Below are 22,755 nucleotides of genomic sequence, written 5' to 3' on the forward strand. Positions count from 1 at the left end.
AACTGAAATTTCATTATCGAACTGAAAATGAAAGTAGTTAAACTGAATTTTTAATACAAGGAAATATGTTTTCAAAGCACATGAATTCAGTTTCAAACGATTAAATTCAGTTTCAGTTTATTGAAATTGATTTTCAAACCAATGAATTTAATTTCAAATTATGCAAATACAGATTCAATCTGAGCAATTCAAATTCAGTTTCTGATGGAACAAGATTCTGCCCATACTTAAGTCCACATTGCAGAGTCCATCTATTGGTTGTAGATTGCAATATTTATGTATGTATTAAATCTACATTTACTGTTTTGTAAACTCTCACTAACAACCTTTTTCTTTTTTGCCCACATATTTCAGTTAAGGGCTTTAGCCAAGAGCTCGACTTAAACGGTACATTGAATACTACAGTAGTGGAATTACACATCGAGGTCACAATGAGAGATGATACTTGATATTCAGTTCAAAAGAATGAAACTATAGACAATATTTTTGTGAAAACTAAGACAGTAAAGTTTTTACAAATGACTGATTTTAAGTATACCTGTTAAGTTACTTGCTAGCACAAATAGTGATGTGGCCAATTAGGATCAACCATAAATAGTGATGTGGCCAAATAGGATCAACCATAAATAGTGATGTGGCCAATTAGGATCTTGCCAATTAATGCAGTAAGGCCTCTAGACATAGTGAAGGTGACTTTCTGAAGTTATAACCAAGCATCAGAATCAGGATGGTATTTGGTGCCAAGCAGCATGGTCTGATTGTCTCAGAAGCTGCTGATGGACTGGGAATTTCATGCACAACCATCTCTCTAATTAACAGGAAAGTTCACAAAATGCTGCCGAACATATGATATAAACAGAGCGGAGCCTTTTTCAATGCTTTTATAACCATCTGTTGTTGCCCAACTCAATGAAAAGAACTACTTCCTTTCTTATTGCAAAATAAGAGTGTTATAGTATAATATTAGCTGACATTTAGCTCACCAGAGGAGGTCACGTGCTGAGTAAATGAATAGCCCTTTGTGAGAGAGAATTTACTGTGATAGCAAATGTTGGGACACTTAATAATATAGCATTATTTCTTGTCACATGATCTCATTTTACCCCTTTGGAACATTATGTAACTGTTTTCAATGTCTGGACGTTATCAACTAAAAGTCACGGTATGTTTTCTTGAGTTTACAGGGAAGGTCTGCAAGTTCACAAATCTCCAACTGTATGGTTGACTGCTTGGTTGGATAAAGTGAAGTCTAGTAAAAACAGGCTATAAAATAGCAGCTGATTCATGTTTTAAAATAGAGAGAGCAATAAACCTGAAAGCACTGGCAGCAAAGTAACAGATCCAGTTTTAAACGGAGCTGCAAAATACAACCTAACCAACCCAAACATTGAGGCAACAGTTTATAAAAGTCTCTTTGAAATGAAACACAAGGAGTTAGATTACATGCAGTTCATTTGTAGTGATAATGATTTACTGCATTACAAAACAGCCAAACATGTTTACCTTTTTTCTGTGCAAAAATGTACCGAATGAAATACATAAAGTACAATGTTAATTCATAAATCTTCATACATTTTGCCTGAAAAACCTCCTTTTTGTTGATTATCTGGTAATTACAACAAGAAATGAAAATTCTCTCTTATACTCTCCCCAGATTTTTATCCTTACTGTAATCTGTTGCTTTGGCTTTATACATAGAAAAGGACAATAAAGCTGAATTTAAAAGGGAGCCACCGATAAAGAGACGATTACGTGTCTCAACACACTGCAACACATTAAAAAATAATTAGTAGAGCTTAGGATTGGTTGTCTGACATTGATCATCAGGCAGTTTGTTGCCATTGTTAAAAAAACTGCCTCAAGCACATCTTCATCAGGATTTTCTGTTGTCATTGGCACTCATTACCTGAGGATACAAAGAGAGCACAGTTTCAAAGATGATTACAGTTATTAACAGTATACATGACTGAATTCATTAATACAAATAACAGTAATCATTTTTGCCTTGTGTTGTTACTCACTGTCATATTGCACATTTACGCTTCAGATTCATCATTCACCGCGCCTGAGGTATTCTTGAACAGCCATCTGTTCTTGTGCTGAGTGTGTCCAAAGCCCTCATCGTAATTTCCCTTTCGCTTGAACAGTTGTTGGTAGTGAAATATGCAGTAGAATTTACCATTCAGAGGTGTGTAATTTTGCATGCTATAAAGAAGTAAAAGTTAGTAGCAATTCCAATTGTCCAAGCTGTTAAGTTGTCAGAAACTTCATCTGGAACAGAAAACATGAATGGAGGCAAAGTTCCTGCATTTGCAACACTGCATTAAAATAGATGGTGAGGATGGCCTTGAATAGAGTATTATAGGTAGAGCCAATGAAATAGTTTATTCACTTTTTACAAACAAGTTCAGGAAATTCAGACTTACTGAAAGGGACAGTTGCATTGTTTGACAGCTAATTAGCAATTACTGAAATATAGTCAAAAACTTTATTTGGGGTTTTATATCCAGTGAAAAGGTTATAAATGCTACTTTCTTGTGAAACAATGGGATGTTTAAGATTTAAATGACCACTTTTCTGTTTAACTGTAGCAGCCAACTGTGCTGCAAAGACACAACTAGCTGTTTGTAGCCTAAACATGAACAATAGTTGCAGATTTGGCCATAGCTTTGTTGTTATGCTTTCCTCTATAACAGTGCTAAAGCTAACAACATTAGCTGCTACTGGTGTAAGGTATCTGTTGATTTAGGATGCTATCTTCTTCAGCCACAAAAGTGAACTCCACCTCTTTAAGCCCCAAATTATTCATACCCCTGGCAGATTTTGATTAAAATGTATTTTAATTCAACCAAGAAGTTTGTTTTTGATAGGACATGAAGCAGACATCTATAAAAAAGTATTGTGAAAAAAATGTTTTTATAAATATTTAATAAAGAACAGCATGTCAAAGATTCTTCATAACCCTTCTCAATTATCAATAGAAAAATCTTTATCATCATTAAAACAATCAGATCCTTCTTATACTTGCTGACCAGCATTCTGCATGTTTCCACTGTTATTTTGATGATTCCTCTTTAGTGATGAGCTTCAAGGTTAGAAGGTCTCCCTGCCATCACTCTAATCTTCAGTTACCTTCACAGATTCTCTGTCAGAGTCTAGACATAGACTGGGCCACTCCACAATGTTAATACTACTTCGCTTCCATTCAGAAGAAACATGTTGGTAAAATTAAAAAAAGGCTTTAGACCTAAGCTGCCAGGGATATGAACAATCTCTAGGCCTACCTGTAGTTAATTTAGGCAAAAATCTGGAATCTAAAGAGTAAGAAGTGCTCGTGAAATGTACTTTAATATCCCACCTTAATTTTTTCTTGCACTCTTTGCAGCTGAAACACGTTTTATGAAAAATATATTTGTCTGCCGTGATTTTTTCCATTTGATAAACTGGTTTCATACAGGCTGCGCACATCTCTCGAGAAGCTGGTTGAAACTGCTAAGAAAAACGAGACAAGGTTTACTCCAAGATTCAATACCAAGAAAGTCATTTTCACACAAAGAATTTATTCCAAAGTTGCTGAAATTTCAAAAGTTCTAAAATTTAAATGCAATTAGAACAATAAATTCAAAGAGCTCAATGTTGAAGTAGCAACAATAATGATTAAAAACATCAAAACCAAAGAAATATAATAAACTCATAAATGATCAATATAAATACCACTCAAATAATCACTTTGTGGATAATGAATATGTAGTGAAAACATGAAAGTCAAACTTATCTATTCAGATACCCAAATCATTGACCTGATTTACTAACTGCTGAACCTCTGGACATGTTGATAGCTGATATGTTACTGGGTTGGGAGGTTGTGGATGGAAAGACCGGAGTTGTACCAGAGTTATCAATCCTCTAATAATTTTCGACTGTTGTCCCTCCAATACAGTTTCCTTCACTGTCAGTGTGCACCTGGAGCAGTTAGCTCTCAATTTTGTTGAGCTACTGACTGAATAGAGATGAATGCAGGGGAAGATTCAGGACTTTGCCGTTGCTTTGTTGAAAACGCATCTGTGCCAGGAGATGGTGCAGCCCCTGTGGAAGTGCTTCTTTGTGGAAGAGGACTTTCCTGTGGTTCTTGTGGTTTGGCTCTGCTTAATTCAGTTTTGTTGATATCTCCAGAATATGAAGATCCTTGCACGACCCCCAGGGATTCTTTGATCAGATTTGATAAACTTGCAATATCCGAGTCAGATTTTAATGTAGACACAGAAAAAAGTGCCTTCTTAATGGTGTCCTCTATATCCTTAAGTCTGGCTAAAGTCTGCTCTTTTAGATTTATTATTTCCTCACTTGCACGCTCAAGATCTCCATAAACATGCTCCATTGATGACTTGCTTTTTGTTATGTCTGCTGGTGATTGCATTGGTTTGTCTTTGCTTTCTACTTGGACCGTCTTTTTTCTCTTTTTGTCTGTGCTGACGACCCAGTCAGGGACGTTTTCAAATACCCTCCTGAGAGACCTCACATCAACCTCACTCGTGTCGTTTTCAATTTCTTCTACACGACTCAGAATGCTTTGCAGTTCTTCTTGCTTTCTCAAGTGTTCAGAGATTTTTATGGCCGCAGTTACATTCCCTCTCACAATCTTATCCATGTGTATGGACAGTCGCTGTCTGCGTTCATCCTCTGTTTCCATTCTTGCTTTCTTTTTCCTCATCCTAACTTTGATTTCTTCCTTTGTGTCCTTGTAATGTTTGTCTGCACTGTCAGCAGCTATTCCACAGGCGTCAGATAATGGATCGGCCTTAATGTGGACAATGTCATCTGTAGTGTCTCCTTCTGTAATGTCTTTCTGGGTTTTGTGACTAGCCTGAATTTTTTTTACTCTTTTTGGCTTTACTGGGGCAGTTTTTTTTGATGACTGCATTTTACCACCAAATGTCTGGCGGGCTTCATGGAAATTTATATGGGTTTCATCGGTTTCGTATACATTGTAATTTCCTGATGTGTTCTGAGAGATCTCCTTCTTTCCCATAGTTTCGTTTAGATTTTTTACATCTGTTTCCTTACTCTCTGGGAGCAAGGTCAAACTTTGAACTTCAGACTTTTCTTTTATTTGTTGCAACATCTTAGTAGCTTCACCTAAATGGTCATTTCCATGCTGATCCACTGGCTCATTGATAAATCCTTCTTGATTTAAAACCAATGCTGTTGCTGAAGGCTGGGCAACCTGGCAAACTGTTTGCACATTACTGATTTTATGTCCCTCTGGATGCCTAGTGGCAGATGGCTGATTTACTATTTGTTTCCCCATTAAATGTTCAGATTTAGGTGGAATTGGTGGTCTAGGGCCAGTGACCCTTTTGCTTTTCTTTGACATAACATATTGAGTAGGCATACAATGGTTTTTGTTTGGGTGTGGAGGCTGAGCCTTTGCAGCAGTCACTTCAAGATTTAATGGTTCTTCAGAAGGGTGTGCAGGCTCAATATCTGCCACAGTCCCTTCTAGGTTTAGTGGTTCTTGAAATGGGTGTGGAGGCTCTGCATGTGCCACAGTCAGTTCTAGGTTTAACTGTTCTTGAGATGGTTGTGGTGTCTTCACATTTGCCCCAGTCCCTTCTAGGTTTAGTGGTTCTTCAGTTGGGTGTGGAGGCTCCGCATTTGCTACAGTCAGTTCTAGGTTTAACAGTTCTTGAGATGGTTGTGGAGTCTTCACATTTGCCCCAGTCCCTTCTAGGTTTTGTGGTTCTTCAGTTGGGTGTGGAGGCTCCGCATTTGCCACAGTCCCTTCTAGGTGTAGCAGTTCTTGAGATCGGTGTGGAGGCTCCGCATTTGCCACAGTCCCTTCTAGGTGTAGCAGTTCTTGAGATCGGTGTGGAGGCTCTGCATTTGCCACAATCAGTTCTAGGTTTAGTGGTTCTTCAGTTGGGTGTGGAGGCTCCGCATTTGCTACAGTCAGTTCTAGGTTTAACAGTTCTTGAGATGGTTGTGGAGTCTTCACATTTGCCCCAGTCCCTTCTAGGTTTTGTGGTTCTTCAGTTGGGTGTGGAGGCTCCGCATTTGCCACAGTCCCTTCTAGGTGTAGCAGTTCTTGAGATCGGTGTGGAGGCTCTGCATTTGCCACAGTCAGTTCTAGGTTTAGTGGTTCTTCAGTTGGGTGTGGAGGCTCCGCATTTGCCACAGTCCCTTCTAGTTTTAGTGGTTCTTCAGTTTGATGTGGAGTATTTGCATTTATCACAGTCACTTCTAGGTTTAGCGGTTCTTGAAACGGGTGTGGAGGCTCTGCATTTGCCAAAGTCACTTCTTGCTTTCGTTCTTGGTTTGATTTAGGCTTAGCCATAAAGCAAAGATCTGTAGTACAATGCTTTTGAAAATCCCTTTGTGATGTTTTCTGATTAGATTTGTGAATCTGCCTGTATATCATAGCTGCTCTAAAGTCACCTCTAGTGACATTGATTTTGGACTTCTGCAAGGAATCCAAGGCTGTTTGGACTGTACCCTGATAACAAACTTCCTCTTCTTCTTGTGCAAGTGTTGCCTCTAAACTTTGGGTAGGGACCAAGGTAGCTTTAATGTTGTCTTTTTGAACTAATTCTGTAGTTTCTTTACTTATTTTTTTGCAGGTCTCAGCAGTTTGTACTTTCTTCATAACATCTTCATAGGCCGTTTCTGTGTTTTTGTGTTGCCAGTCTGATTCAAGTCCTGAGATAAATTCTTGGGCTAATAAAGGTTGATTCGTTTTTTCTAAGTGTGATTCCACTTTTGGGTTTGTGTTTTCTTGAGGTGATTCTTCTTCTGTTCTTGACAGTGTGACAATATCTGCAGTGACATAGACAATGGGTATTTTAGACAATTCTTCTGTATGGATTTCTTCAAAAGACCCACATAAGGTTTTGGCATCATTTTCAGCCTGGTAAAGATTTTGAGTTGTAGTTTTAGTTTCAGACATCTCACCAGTTCCATCCACAAAGTCTGCTATCTTAGCTTGGTGAACCCTGTTATCAGTTTGACTCTCAGAATTAACTACAACTTCTTTAGGATCTTGACCAAAACATGTGATAAAACTATTCTTAGGTTGTGGAAGTAAGAATACTCCATTATTGCATCCTATAGAAGATTGACTTTTTCCAGATGACATTGCAGAAGATTTGAAACAGTTACCATGATCAGGACTTTTACCTCCAGAGAACATGCCTTTTAGTCTTTTTACATCCACTTGGGTACACTCTTCAGCTGGATTACTTATTTGCTGATGGTGAGGTTCATCATTCACTCTGAAAGCTGTTTGATTTTTTTCACTCTTATGAATGGTGGGTTCGTCATCATGAAGAGATCTTAAATACTCCAAGTCACCCTTTTCAATACAACTTTTGAACAATTTCACATTACCCCTGATTGACCCTGACTCAGACTGGTTTTGAAGGCTCCTTGATGTTGATCCTGTATCTGCCTCAGGTTCATCATGCTCTGCACTTTTCGGAGGGCTGTAACTCTTCACATCGTCTTCATCAACGTACTTGTAGAGGGAATAAACGATTACCTCTGCACATTTTCTGGAATCTTCTTGAATGATCAGTCCTTTTCTCAGAGAGTTGTCCTGATTGAGAATATCCTCAATCATCTGAACTACACTGGCAGTTTTTAACTCAGTGTCTTTGTTTGCACTGAATCGATGCTGGTGAGCCAGTGCATCAACCACTGTGGTCTCCATAAACCCTTTACTATCCTCCTTTAGGTACGTAATATGAGGTTTTAGGTTTACCCGTGGTAGCAGCTGGACTATAAAGTTTTGTGCACCACCTTCGGCCACCTCATCATGTTTTATCTCAGGTCCCCCATCCAATACTGTAAATTTTGTCTTTTTGGCGATCATTGTCTCGTTTACCTCAATAATTGCCCCATCTGAGTGTATGGCTTTTACACGATGAAGAAAATGTAAAGTTTCTTTAATATTTTCCACCAGCGTCTCAATTTCATCTTGATTCTGATGTCTAATTTTGTCAAACGGCATAGATTCAAACAGATGTGCTCTGTTCTTTACGTTGGCAGTTGGATAGTTTTCACCTGCAACACTGCTTTGATTCTGATTTTTTAAAACATGGCTGTATGATTTCTCTTTTTCAATGTTTGTGGAAATGAAAGGGTTATTTTGCAAAAAAGCCGCATTTGTATTTATCATTTCACCTTTTCTTTCTGAATCAGAGAAACATGAATCTTCCTCCAGTGGAGGATTGTGATTGGGAAATGCTTCACTACGAGAAGTGTAAGTCTCAAATACCTCTCTGTTCCCCTTAACATCTATTTTTACCATATCTTCCTCAACCTCTCTGTTAAAATCTGACATTAAATAAGGAGATTTATCACTTTTCATCATCCCTTCAAAACTCTTAGTGTAAGGTTCCTCTTTAAGCCCTTCAAAAACAGCGGATGTTTTACTATAATCCCATCTTTCCACTGCTCCCTCTGCCATATAGATATTTGGGGTGTTGTTGCTGTGGCCACGTTTTTCAAATATCAAGCATCTTGAAAGAACCTCTCCCTCGTATCCGGTTTCACCACCAGGCTCCATATCGGAGCCCAAAACTTCAGCAAACTCCTCATCCACAACATCATCCAGCATTTTTAGCTCTGGGCAGGTATGCTTCAGGAGCCGCCTCAGCTCGCTTTTCTGTCGCTGTTGGTATAACATTTCCCTGGAAAGTTGAGATGAAGTTAACTGTTCAGCTTGTGCAACAGAAATGTCTTCCAGTCCTGTTTGATGCTCTTCTGGTGGTTGTGATGGGAGGACATCTTTTCTGTGTTGGGAGACTTCATTCATCTTAAAAGAATAAAGTGTTGGTTTTACTAATTCCATTTTTTTGACAGAAATAGCCTTCAATGAAAGCCATGCTCCAGAGGACGGGTTAGGGTCAAGGCAAACAGACTTACGGTACACACGTGGGAGCCATGTATTACCACCAAACTCAGGCATGCATGCATATCTTTCCACAAGCTTGGTGCCAATGGATTAGGTGAACTCAAAAAATAAAGGTAAAAACCTTGGAGTTGCAACAACAAATACAGCCAAAAATAAAATTTAAATATGTGCTGATTGGGAATAACATTATTTAATAATGTTAGCAGCAGATCTTTTAAGTTAGCTAGTGTAAATCATGAGACTGGACTTCCATGTATTGAATTTGCAAATCACACAGACGCTCGACTAAGGAATTTGAAGGTCAAGTCACCCACGACTCATTGCTGTGCTATGCGACAAGTTGCATCACACTGAAGAAAGAGACGATTGCCATCAGGGTACATTGCTTCCGTGAAAAGGTGTATATGTTCTGCAAGAGTGCTTATGTAGGTGGTCCATCAAAAGCAACATCCATATTAGTGGCATGATTCATCAGACCAGGACAACTTCTTCCATTGACATGATCCAATTCTTGTTGGTTTGTCGATGGTGGATATGGGTCAGAAGCTGACTGGTCAACAACCCCATATGCAAAAAACTGTGATGCAGAGTTTATTCTGATACCTTTCTATCAGAACCAGCATTGTTGCTCATCTACTGGATCGGACCACGTTGGCCAGGCTTCTCTCCCCATCTGCATCAGTGAGCTTTGACCACCCAGGATCCTGTTCACCAATGTTCCATAATTGGACCTCAAATCCTTATGTTTGCACATTTTACCAAATTCATTTCACCTGTCAGTGTTCATAATGTCATGCCTGGTCAGTGAACATGTAAGGAGTGCGTGACCATCAGGATTATTTTTTTTCTTTCAGAAGCAACTGTGCATGTTGCAACATCCAGAACAAGGAGTCCATTGTTGGTTTTAGTGCTTTTAAGGGAAGATAACTCTGGATAAAGGGTTTATGTTATTGTGATAGGGTAAATGAACCATTTCCACCAACCAAATCATAAAATAGAATCCGAAGACTCTATGCTTTACCTTGGTTAGTTTTCCCCACTTTCCAGAATCTCGTGGTTGAGCCTGTTCCTGAAAGGAAACAACACTAATGTGAAAATAAAAAACTATCCCACAGCCAGACTTTACTTCATTACATTTATGCCCCAGGAAAACAGAAGGAAATTATTACTTACTAGATATTCATCAACTTAAAAAGTACACTATCAACTGCAAAAAAAGGGCTTCGATTATATTTATCTTATAGAAATTATTAGGATTCCACCTACAGGATAAATTCACTCAAATTTGAGGTTGGATTTGAAAGAAAAAGGTTTTGTCTGAATTTATTTACAATCATATATATATAAAATTTATTGTATTTTGCTGTTAAGTAAATGCTAACTTAAACAAAAGTTGTTAATTTCAAAATGGCACAAAAAGATCAAATTTAGGTACGATGCAAACTAGTGACACTAGGTATAACTGAGCAAAAAGTAACCAAAAAAAATTTTCAGTCTCAGGTATGTAGAATATATTATTGAAACTGCTATTGATAAAAAAGGCTTTGAAACAGAATTACAACAAAAATATGGCACAATGTATTCTGCTCCAACACCACATTACTTATGTACAGGCTAATCCTGTAAAACATACATTTGTTCAGATTCTGACTACTAGATGGAGGCAAAGTGCTTCTTGGTATGTTTAGTATACATATCAACAGACACCCAGGTAAGAACAGACCATTACTCATACTTGCTTCTCCTGTAGGTGATGGGGGAGCTGGTACATCCTGGACAGGTCGTTAGTCTATCTCAAAACAACACAGAGACACACAACCTTGCACACACCCATTCACACCTAAGGGCAATTGAGAGAAACCAATTAACCTAACCAAACCTAAACTAACCTAAACTAACCTAAGCCTTTTGGACTGTGGGAGGCTGGCCGGAATACCTGTAGAGAACCAATGCATCTACAGCGAGAACATTCAAACTCATTGCTTGGATACCCCTGGCTGGGAGACAAACCCAGGACCTTCTTGCTACATGGCAGCAGTGCTACCAACTACACCACCATGCAACTGGGATGGACACAGTTTGTGGCAATTTCTTGACAATAGTACAAAACAGGTTAAGTCTTCTTGGACATCTTTACAAAAGGTGCCAACAATTTAAATATCTATAAAATATCTATTTCTGAAAAAAATTTGGTTTTTAATTTTAGCATTTAAATGACTTTTATATTGACATTTTTCCTTAAATATGATGGTACGTTTGATACACCATCTGAAGCTTTCATAATAGTACTTGTACTGTTTGCTGATACAAGTACAAACAGGTAATGTCATAAATTATGTTACAAGTGATATATACATAATGTTTTAGTGTAGATATATAAACCGAATGAATAATATATATGACACAATCATTAAACAAAGAACAATATATTCATAGATGTTGATATTGATATTCAGATGTATGACTAAAACTAGTTAAGTCTGACCTCAAATGAAAAACAAAACCCAGATAATTAACAAACTGACCTTTCCCACTTTAGAAGGACTGTTTGCCGCTTCCTGATTTTCCACTTTTGACATATAGAGAGCAGACATTGCTTTGACCGAGACAGAGAGTATCTCTTCGATTTGGATGAAAGAGCTGTCCCTGAAGTTTGCAGCTGACCACCTCCTTTCATCTGCAGAAACATCAAATGCACAAACTTGAAATTTTAACACACATTGTGCTTAACATGAGGAGAAAAAGGCCTGGTGAGAGATGCAATTGACTAAAGAGGAATTCATACAGTGAGTCATCTGGTAATATAATGCTTAATTCTCATGTGGTAATGTTTACGTCACCAAAGTTTGTTAGCAGGTACTAATTTAGATTCCTACTCAGAGATATTTACCAGCTATCATGTGGCTGAGTTATAAATGTATTCTTGTGGCGGAGCAGGAAAGCTACCTGACTCCAGTAATACACTTTAGCTAAAGCTAAACAAGAGTAGAAGTGCAGTCATAAACAGTAGTAAATCATGTCTTTGTAAATGAAACAGACACAGTTGAGTTTAAATTCAAGTACTTATGGCAACAGCATGATCGAACACAGAAAGGTTTAGAAAAATCCAACTTTTAAATTTAGGACATTTCTATAGTGACTGAAAACAGAATGTTAAAGTATTTTGAACTGATTTAAACGGAACTGAATTAATTGTAGTATCTATAAAGATCAACACAAATCTGCCTGGTTTGCAAGTTTGCTTGTATAACCCATTTTGAAGAGTGGCAATGAGAAATTGCCATATCTGTCACAAAATGTTTCTAAAAGCTCTGATCAAATTAAAAAAAGAAATGCAAAATAAAAAAAAATGTGTTACAGTAATTTTCTGGGAATATTCAGGGGCTTTAATAATTGTGGCACTAGTGATTCTGGTAAAACAGATTTTTTATTTCTTTATAATTCTAAAAGTTAAATGTTGTAACTCATATTATTCAGGTTTCTTCAAAGAGTTGCTGTGGATGGTGATGGCTGTTGGCAGGAAGGATCTCCTAACAAAATAGGATAAGAATACATAATGGTTTAACTTTCTTCTTTTTAAACATGTTAGAAGGGAATTAAATACGTTAAAAAGGTTAAATGTTACAACTGTTAATGTTAACATGTTTGAAGTAAATAAATAAATATATTATCTTCTATTGTAAAGTCACTTGTGTATATATGTACATCTAAAATATATTTCTTATTTCCATTTATTTATATTGTTAAAAACTAAAATCAAAACAATCTTCACTAAGAACAAAGTGTACCGGAGTCAAATTCCTCGTTTGTGTGCACAAACTTGGCAATAAAGCTGATTCTGATTCTGATGCTAATGGCTACAGGAAAAAATCCTCGATTATTAAACTGATCCAATGCTAATAAATTTGAAGGACACTGTATGGACATTCAAGCCTCAAATTATTCATAACAAATCCAGGTTCATTTTAATTTGACCAAAACATTTCTTAAAGTAAAATTAAGGTTTTGGAGTGGCCGGCCAAAATCCTGACTTGAATCTGACAAAGAAACTAAAGATTAGGATGATGGCAATGATGCTTTCTAACCTTTTCAACTTCCATCCTAAAAGACTGCATGAAAAACCAGTGGAAACATTCAAAAAAGCTGGTCAGAAATTATAAGAAGCTGTAATGCCAATAAAGTTTTTTCAAAGAATGAACATTATGTTAAATCAAAGTCTACAAGGGGTATAAATAATATTGCACTTAACTGACTGGTGTCATACCAGTTCTTATTGTATGTTTATAAGAACTGTGCAAGCATTTCAAACTACACATTTTTATCTTTAACTTTTAATGAGGCACAACTTCTAGTGATCCTGAAAGAGGCTTTTTGTGGCTCTGTAAAAACATTTCTTTATATTTAGCACTGTGGTTTTGTAAACAAATGACAGGACAAAGGAAACTTTTAATGCAAAAAATAAAATAAAATTACAACTCTGCAGTTGAACAGTATCTGAAAGGTATGTCTTTGGAAAATAAGTAAAACAATCTGGAAGACATCTGACACATCTGTCAATAAACTGAATAGAATTGAATCTACTGTTCTGATCTTGCTCGAGCTAAAACACAGCTTGCTGTCTGCGAAAATGTGCTGGTGTTGGTGCTTTCAGACATTCAACTAAGAAAATGTGAGAATTGGGTGTCTTTCTAAGAGCCTGCTGGTAAAAATGTTTCTAAAGATCCAATTTAAAACTGGTTCTGTTATCTGTAGAATCATCACAGGTTCCTCCTTTGGGTTTGGGAACAGTTTTTTTGTGTTATACTGTACCTTGACAATGTATTCTCAACACTTTAACTGTTTCACATTTATCCTGTTAAAACAAGTATTTATTTGAATGTTATGTGACAAGCCAGCATAAATTAGTTCATAACTGTGATGTAGCAGAAAAAAATATACAAGGTCCTGAAATTTTAAAGAAAATGGAAATTGGAGAAGTGTAGCATGCTTTTGTATTCAGTCCTCTTTACTCTGGTTCTCCTAAATAAACTCCAGCACAACCATTTGCCTTCAGAAGTCAAACATAGGTCATAGTTAAGTAAGCAGAAGCGGACAATGTCCACGAAAAAGATCTTTTAAAACCCTTCAGAATGCATTAGTGTCGATTTAACAAAAAGGCTTTAAAGGATTACAAGAAAGTCTTTCTCCTTGGAAGCACGTTATTGAGAAAGGAAGAATGGTTCAAGTGCTGTATTTTCAATCCATTCCTGTCAAAACACAAATTTATACTCACAGGCATTGAATAGGTTATGGTTCCTTAGATCCTATCGTCTTAGTTTTTGTGTATAAAATCTTCTGGATTTATTTTTGTTTTTATCTCCTGTAAGAAAGCGTCTGCTTCTCTCTGCTGCTCCTTGGTTCTAGGTCATCTGTCCTGGAGACAGCTGACTGTTTCACCCTCCTATACTTATTCACAACTTGTTGCTTGGCAGCTATTTCTGTCCCTCTCTAAAGTGGACACCTCTTTTCCACACAAGGTTGAGTCAATCACAGCTTTTGCAGAGTCACCGTGTGGACATCTGACATCGTCCAGTTTTATGGATAAAATCCACAGCTTCAAAATATATGTTTTTTCCTTTATTCAAATCTAAGTTGATAACTGAAGTGCCTTTTGCATTTTGATATAAATGGAGTAGGAACACACCCACAATGCATGAGGAAAAAATTTGAAACCTAAGCTCTTCCTTATCTACTGGATTTTGACCCAAGTGTGTAAATTCCGCATACACTTGTGCATGGTTTATTTACAGTCATATGCAGGTTATTGATGAGCTTTTTGATTTTATTGCCAACCAGTCTTGCTTTCCTTTATCTTGCACTTGATTAGCAAAGAGGTATAACTTTGACCTTAGCTGCTCCATCATGCGAAAAACACTTGGAACATTTCACTGATTTCCATATTTACTGAACTGAAAATGGTGATTTGTTTTGTAGGGAAACTTTGATACATCTTAATGAATATATTTTAAGTGAAACTCACCAGCCTCAGATGATGCAACCTTTTCAAAATCAATGGCTGCTATTGTTTTTCTCCTCTCTGTCTGAGTCTGATTCACCACCTGGAGAGAAAAATAGGAAAACATCTCTGCTAATAAGTAGGCTTACAGTCTGTCTGTGCAACTGTGGAGGTGTCAAACAAAAGCCCTCCTGATAAACTGGATGTCTTACTGTTTTATGAAATTAGAAGAAATAAGTGCAGCCACTGCAGAAAGCAGACCTGTTAACTTTCTAAAGAGCTTTAATGCATCTATGCGTCGGTGGAGCAGTGTCTGCAAGCTGTTTTTTGTCAATTTATCTTCGAAGAATAATTTTAATTATTTCACACAATTTAAAGAGTACTTGGGCCACAATTAGCTTTGTTTGGATTAGGGATTAACATCAGAATCAATCGATATAGTCATATTTTATCTTTATTGATCTAATAAGTAAAATGGGCCAATATTAACAACCAATGTTTATTTCCATATTTTTGTTGTTTGTGTGTGTGTTTTTATAGGTGGAAGCGGAGGGGGTTGGCCATGTGTTATTTTTTTGAACATGTGACCGTGAGGATGATGATGGAGGCAGCATTGTGGGGTATTTAACTAAGCAAAGCCAGTATGGCCAGCATGTTAAAGTAGAAAAGCACTGTCAGCGTTGTGTTCGTTTTTTCATGCTGTTGAAATAGTAAGGAAAACATATATATAATAAAATAGTAGTGGTAAATATTAGTTATTAACCATAATAGCAACATTAATATCAGATATTGAAAATTGGCCTAAACTTTCATATCAGTGGATCTCTAATATGGATAGTATGGGTGAAGGGTTCAGGAACAGTAAATGGTTTCATCTAGAGAGGCACCAAATCATCTCCCAGCGATCAGACCCTCGATTGGCTCTGATCAATGATCAACAGGTCAAGTACTCGTTCGTTCGTCGTCTTCCGCTTATCCAGGACCGGGTCGCGGGGGCAGCAGACTCAGCAGAGACGCCCAGACGTCCCTCTCTCCAGACACCTCCTCCAGCTCCTCCAGGGGGAGCCCAAGGCGTTCCCAGGCCAGCCGAGAGACATAGTCCCTCCAGCGTGTCCTGGGCCGTCCCCTGGGCCTCCTCCCGGTGGGACGTGCCTGGAACACCTCCCGAGGAAGGCGTCCAGGAGGCATCCGGTATAGATGCCCGAGCCACCTCAACTGGCTCCTCTCAATGTGGAGGAGCAGCGGCTCTACTCCGAGCTCCTCCCGGATGGCCGAGCTCCTCACCCTATCTCTAAGGGAGTGCCCGGCCACCCTGCGGAGGAAGCTCATTTCAGCCGCTTGTATCCGTGATCTCGTTCTTTCGGTCATGACCCAAAGTTCATGGCCATAGGTGAGGGTAGGAACGTAGACCGACCAGTAAATTGAGAGCTTTGCTTTTCGGCTCAGCTCTCTCTTCACCACAATGGACCAGCACAGCGCCCCCATTACCGTCCGGCGCCTCAGGAGGGGGAAGCAGTGCTTTGCCAACACTGTTTATAGTGGGGGCGGGAGACTGCTGACCTCGACTGAGGACATTATCGGGCGGTGGAAGGAGTACTTCGAGGATCTCCTCAATCCTGCCATCACGCATTCCGTGGTGGAAACAGAGGCTGGGGACTCGGGGTTGGATTCTTTCATCACCCAGGCTGAAGTCACCGAGGTGGTTAAAAAGCTCCGCGGTGGCAAGGCTTCGGGGGTGGATGAGATCCGCCCTGAGTACCTCAAGTGTCTGGATGTTGTAGGGCTGTCATGGTTGACACGCCTCTTCAACATTGCGTGGCGGTCGGGGACAGTGCCTCTGGACTGGCAGACTGGGGTGGTGGTCCCCCTTTATAAGAAGGGGGACCGGAGGGTGTGTTCCAACTACAGGGGGATCACACTCCTCAGCCTCCCTGGTAAGGCCTACGCCAGGGTATTGGAGAGGAGAGTCCGACCGATAGTCGAACCTCGGCTTCAGGAGGAACAGTGTGGTTTTCGTCCCAGCCGGGGAACACTGGACCAGCTCTATACCCTCTACAGGGTGCTCGAGGGTTCATGGGAGTTTGCCCAACCGGTTCACATGTGTTTTGTGGACCTGGAGAAGGCATTCGACTGTGTTCCTCGTGATGCCCTGTGGGGGGTGCTCCAGGAGTATGGAATCGGGGGCCCTTTATTAGGGGCCATCCGGTCCCTGTACGAGCGGAGCAGGAGTTTGGTCCGCATTGCCGGCACTAAGTCGGACCTGTTCCCAGTGCATGTTGGACTCCGGCAGGGCTGCCCTTTGTCGCCGGTCCTGTTCATAACTTTTATGGACAGGATTTCTAGACGCAGCCAAGGGCCGGAGGGGGTCTGGTTTGGGGACCAGTGGATTTCGTCTCTTCTTTTTGCGGATGACGTGGTCCTGCTGCCCCCCTCTAGCCAAGACCTACAGCATGCGCTGTGGCGGTTCGCAGCCGAGTGTGAAGCGGCTGGGATGAGGATCAGCTCCTCCAAGTCCGAGGCCATGGTACTCGACCGGAAAAGGGTGGCTTGTCCTCTTCAGGTTGGAGGGGAGTTCCTGCCTCAAGTGGAGGAGTTTAAGTATCTCGGGGTTTTGTTCACGAGTGAGGGAAGAATGGAGGTCAAGTACTTTTTTACCGTATACATTAAATGCATCAAAGCCAAGAACACTATGATGTTAATGATGAATAAATTGATCTATTCTTGTTATTTTCTCCTCTTCAGTTTAATTCAAAACTACTATCCCACTCAAAGAACCTGCAGAACATTTTCTCTTTTATAAGTTGAAGTCACACGAATAAAAAAACCGGTCAAAATCAGAATTGGCTGGTCAGACCCTCAAAGAAAAGCAAAAATGAGTATCAGCTAGAAAGAGCCCATTTGGATCATTTATGCTTAAATCCTTGTCATTGTTAGTCATTGTTTTTGCTGATTCTGCATGGAAAAGTATTGACTGCTGGACAACAATGCAAAGTATAACTCTAAATCCACCCTAAAACTACAGTTTCACTGACATTAATGAGGTTGTCTTTTATACTGGGAACTGCACCGCCATTTGATGGATATGTTATGTTTCCTGATGAGTTTATAGAAAAGCACCTACTCTTCTCTGACTTCACATACATGTAATCTGTGGGTGCTCGCTGTGTGTGCAGGAAAGCAAAGTGAAGAGTGGGTGTTATGTGATTACTTTTTAGATCATCCAGTCATTAATTAAAAAGTAACAGTGTATTAAAATATAAATAAAAATACAACTAAGCCCCAGATCAATCACCTTTTCAATCCATGACTTGAATCTGAAAGGAAATCTGTGGAGGGAGCTAAAAATTAGGGTGATTAGAGCACTGCATTACTATTTGAGCAGTAACAGAAAAGGAAAGTGTTTGCATGCAAAAAAAGCTTATTTTTTTAAACTTCCAAATTGTTACACACGTAGCCCCTTAGACAAACCTACACTAGAAGAATAAATGCAATTTAGTTATATTTCTGAGGGTATTTAAAAGCAGAACAACAGAAGAAATTTTTCATTCTTAACACTTCTATATTACAAAGTACAATTTGTAATATAGCATTAGAAAAGTAATTACATTTACCTTTTGAGTCAGATAATCATCTTTTGGCTCCTTTTTAGCAGGTTTTATCTGCTCCTCTGCAGCACTCTGCACATTCACATCTTCTCCATTCATCACTGACATGTCTGCAGTGTAACTTAATGCTACATTTCCAGGTCTAAAGCCGCTCTTTGATTTCACAGGTGCTGTTGCCTTTGACTCAAAAAGAGCCTTCAGGGTCTCTATGGACCCAGTGCTGTTTTGAAGGCTACCCACTGATTTACTACGGGTCAGAGTGGCTCTGGCCCAAGCTCGTTCCCGCTCTTCATTTCTCTTTAGCAGAGACTCCAGATCAGTCTCCCTACTTTGCAGGAGAGATGGAGTCATCTGAAAAAGATATTCACAAGAAACACTAGCTTTGGCATGACTGAAGTAATTATTTTCTCTGATTGCCTGATTACTTGACAAATATGTTTACCTCCTTTGGTGCTTTCTTTGTCTTTCTTTGAAAATGATCCTCTGGAGCAGCTTGACTGAATGTACCTTTTTTCACTGTATTTTGATACCTAATGATATACCATTACCAAATTTGAAATGCTTTTTTAACATTTCATAGCATGTTCAATTATCACAGGGACAAAAAAAAAGTGGGAATGATGATGTTTTTCATACCTGGCCACTAAATGGGACACAGATATCGTCCTGTCCTGAAGTCCTGCATCTGTCCAGATCTCCTTGCCAGATTGTGAGGAGAGACTCCTCAATGACTGGCTGCGCCTTAGTTCCCTTTCCCATTCCATAGTCAAGTCAAAGCAGGACAAATCTTCCCAATTTTATTCAATCACACAGCATACAAAACAAAGATTTTTATCAAAACAGTAAACGTTTTAGTCAGAATTTCTGCAAACAACTCACTTTCCCAGCCTAGCACCTTGAGTACGCATTTAACTCTTTTTAACACTATTTTATTGAAACTGCATACTGTTAAACTAATAATCAAAATTTAAGAGATAATACGGTGCTATTAATCATTATTCCAGAGGATATTCTGAATGAATTGTTACCTTGCAGATGTCATGAAGTGCCTGTTCCCTGTGACAACCAGACAGAGATACTTCCGCAGCATCATAAGACCTGCACATGATTAAAGGCGTTTTGGAGCAAAGTCCTTATACTTCCTTATTGCCTCTACCTGTGCCAATTGGATCTATGAGCTGAAACACCAGAGTTAATCTGTAAGTCTCTAAAAGTTGTTACACAAACTTAAGCAGAATTATTGTGTTTAATTCCTCACAAAAGAAAATAAAAACATTTCAACATTTTTGCATCTGACATCATTATTGTTTTTTTAGGACCTCGGAACCCACAGGAGAATCATCTTGTCTGATTTTTAGAGATAAGCCACAGATGTAATTACCTGATCTGGGAGCAGAGGTCCATGACCTGTTAAGATAGAAGAAGATTAACTTTATTTATTCTGAGGACTGTCGGGTACCTTCAGCATAAAAAAAGTAAAATCTAGACATATACCAAGGAAAGAAACACACTTAAAAATTTAAGTAACATGCGTAACCCTAAAGAATTCATTTTTATGTTGGTATTTAGTTAGTTACTGATTAGCAAAAGCCCTTCAGTTTCAGATTTCTTATAACACAATATAAAAGGAGCTCACAATGGTCGCTTTCAGTGTAAATGTGTTGTGTTGCATTAGCTACACTGAACAGTGTTCAATTGTCAGGGAATTAAAAAAATCAGTTTACAGGTACATCTAAAAAAATTGTAAATGCACCTGGTAAAATCAAGGTTTTCTATCTCAAAAAATTGCAACATTACACCAATAAGAAAATAAATAATACCAAAATGTGGGCTTAATGAAAAGTATGTTTAGTACCTGCTTAAAGACAGTTATGTTCAAAAGGTACTCTTAATCTGACAAACGAGCCTCAGTGGAACTGTTATTAAAATTTATTGAAAATAACAGTGTATAATAGTTAATATCACTTCCGGTCAGAAGACAGTTGTTGAAATATTACTTAAAATGTAAATCTGCCAGGAACATTTATAATTGTTGGCCTAACTGTAGAGTTCAAACTGCTGGTTATTCTGTCAGTCTTTTACAACCCCCTCCAACGTCTAAACATTTGACTTCATTCTCTATGTCGTTGTAGCACATTACCAATAAATCACTGCTGCTGGAGGCAACAAGTCAACCTGAAAACATTGGTGGAATAAAACTGAAGTTAAAACAACAAAAACATCACAGTTACACCTCTTTCAAGTAAGTTTCTTGTAATAGTTTAGACACTTTTAACTGCTTCTCAAGGGTTCCTAGTTCCAAAAACACACTACAAATGCCTGAGTTTGTTACTGCAAGCAGCTAAGAGGAACACGTGTGGAGGAAGTCCATCTCTACCCTGGAATTCCAGGAACTCTTTACCCTAAAGGGTGAAATGAGAACAAGAGGAAAGTCTGCTTCCTCATCTTGCTGACAACGGTAACACCAACTAACACATAGTTAAGAAAACATGTACTCATTTGTTCAATATGTATACAGCTGAAACCAGATGTGAATTCAGTTTTAACGGAAAATCTGGTGATTTGGGTCAGTACAAGTAAAATGCCAAGTCACCCTTTCCTTAAAAATGACACGATACGCCTCCAAGCCAATTCATTAGCATCCTTAGCTTTACAATAATTTTCAAAGGCAAAAGGAAACCCCTTTTTCTTCATCCTGTCCCAAATTACCTGCTGTCCCAATATACTTAATCTACCCTAGGACCAATTGGGAATGTATGTACCTGACTTGGAATCTGTGTGACTGGAATGAATTACCTTGTTTTTGTAAAGTGTCTCAAGATGACAAGTATGATTACTAGAACTAGCACTTTAAGAAACTGATTTGAAACTGAATTGCATTGTTTTAAGGTTAGACTTTAATTATTTCTATTTGCTATTTTTTAAAGGTTGTTTTTACTACTTTCTTGAAATTCAGAACTTTACTTTAATTTTCTTAATATTTTGAACTGTGTGGCTTGGTCAAATGTTTTGAAAATCATTTCTCAAGATTCTCTCTGTAGTTTGCTGGAATTTTGGTCCATTTCTCCTGACAGAACTGATGTAACTGACTCCAGTTTGTAGCCAGCCTCGCTTGCACACAACTTCTCAGCTTGCAAGTTTCCTACAGGATTGAGAAAAGGAATTTGTGGACGTCATTCTAAAACCTAAACTTCCTTGTCCTTAAACCATTTTGTCAGGCTCGTTGTCCATTTGAAAGACCCATTTGCACTCGAGCTTTAACTTCCTACCTGATGTCTTGAGATGTAGCTTCAATATTTCCAAATAATGTTTTTTCCTCATGATGCAATCTATTATGTTAAGTGCACCAGTCCCTCCTGCAGCAAAACATCCCCAAATCATGATGGTGCCACTTCTGTACTCTTTACAGTTATAAAGGTGTGCATCCAACCAAATCAAAGTGTGAATTAACGTATCAGGAGCTTATATCCTCTTTGGGGCTTTCCCAAATTGTTTAAATGTATATATACTGTAAACATCTGACCTCCGGCATTTAACACATACAAATAATTTTGTTAACCCTAACAGACCAAAAACCAGAAAAGTTTAGTCTGATGTGTGGGAAAAAATATTTATGTGCCTTTTTATATAGTTTATGTAAATACCTGGATTCAGGTGTACATATGAACATAAATCGCTGTTTTATTTTACGTTGCCTAATTTCAATGTTACACATACTTCGAGGAAATAAGCCTTTCAATTTGTGATTTCTTTGCCACTTGGGGGCAGTAGAACAACCTGAAAATTAATATATTGTCATAATTGTATTTCCTCTTATTCATAATAACATTTTGAATTTCCAGCTGTTTTGCACCAGGACATAATTCGATTAGCATTCTAAATTTATGGTTGAGAGAATTTTTTAGTTGGTGAAGATAATAAAAAAAACATCCTCCTAAAGGGTTACCTACATTACAACACCTAACGTAAGTCTGTGCTTTTGTCTTTGGTACACAACCCGTATCTATTCCCCTTTGGTCTTTTTTGCTGTTAATCAGTCTTCAGACAAAGGGAGAGCAACAGCAGCAGCAGCCCACACCCCTGGGGCAAAAACCAAGAGATTCAGCCTGGCTGCTTCCCCTCCCTCCTCCTCCTCCTCCATTCTCCTGCCCCTCCTCATGCTTCTCAAACCAGCTCCCGTCTCTGTCTCTGAGGCACTGGTGAGATAAAAGGGAATATGCAATGTGCTGTGTATGACTGTAAAC

The 22,755-nt window shown here is 38.6% G+C and overlaps 1 protein-coding gene across 5 annotated transcripts; it reads right to left on the reverse strand.

Moving 5' to 3' along the window:
* Window positions 1-100: 100 nt before the first annotated feature.
* Window positions 101-19,621, reverse strand: LOC124858240 (xin actin-binding repeat-containing protein 1). 5 transcript variants are annotated; one of them, XM_047350171.1, is made up of 10 exons: window positions 19,540-19,621; window positions 19,148-19,298; window positions 18,954-19,041; window positions 18,518-18,862; window positions 14,931-15,009; window positions 11,437-11,588; window positions 9,933-9,980; window positions 3,359-3,489; window positions 2,022-2,205; window positions 101-1,906 (listed from the first exon to the last, which is right to left on the reverse strand). In XM_047350171.1, the coding sequence occupies exons 2-9, from the start codon at window positions 19,273-19,275 to the stop codon at window positions 2,037-2,039; spliced, it is 1,140 nt and encodes a 379-aa protein (XP_047206127.1). In that variant the 5' UTR covers window positions 19,276-19,298; window positions 19,540-19,621; the 3' UTR covers window positions 101-1,906; window positions 2,022-2,036. The 5 variants fall into 5 exon arrangements, with proteins under 5 accessions (XP_047206127.1, XP_047206126.1, XP_047206122.1 ...); XM_047350170.1 differs by having other exon boundaries at window positions 3,359-3,492; XM_047350166.1 differs by lacking the exons at window positions 101-1,906; window positions 2,022-2,205; window positions 3,359-3,489 and adding an exon at window positions 3,541-8,812.
* Window positions 19,622-22,755: the final 3,134 nt, after the last annotated feature.

Source organism: Girardinichthys multiradiatus, chromosome 21, assembly GCF_021462225.1.
Source record: "Girardinichthys multiradiatus isolate DD_20200921_A chromosome 21, DD_fGirMul_XY1, whole genome shotgun sequence".
Taxonomy (NCBI): Eukaryota; Metazoa; Chordata; class Actinopteri; order Cyprinodontiformes; family Goodeidae; genus Girardinichthys; species Girardinichthys multiradiatus.

Coding starts and splice junctions, on each gene's coding strand:
- LOC124858240 (XM_047350166.1), bottom strand. CDS start 19,275: ATGGAATGGGAAAGGGAACTAAGGCGCAGCCAGTCATTGAGGAGTCTC. Junction 11,589..14,930: donor GGTTGCATCATCTGAGGCTG/GTGAGTTTCACT, acceptor ATGTTTCTGCAG/ATGAAAGGAGGTGGTCAGCT. Junction 9,981..11,436: donor GTCCTTCTAAAGTGGGAAAG/GTCAGTTTGTTA, acceptor GTTTCCTTTCAG/GAACAGGCTCAACCACGAGA.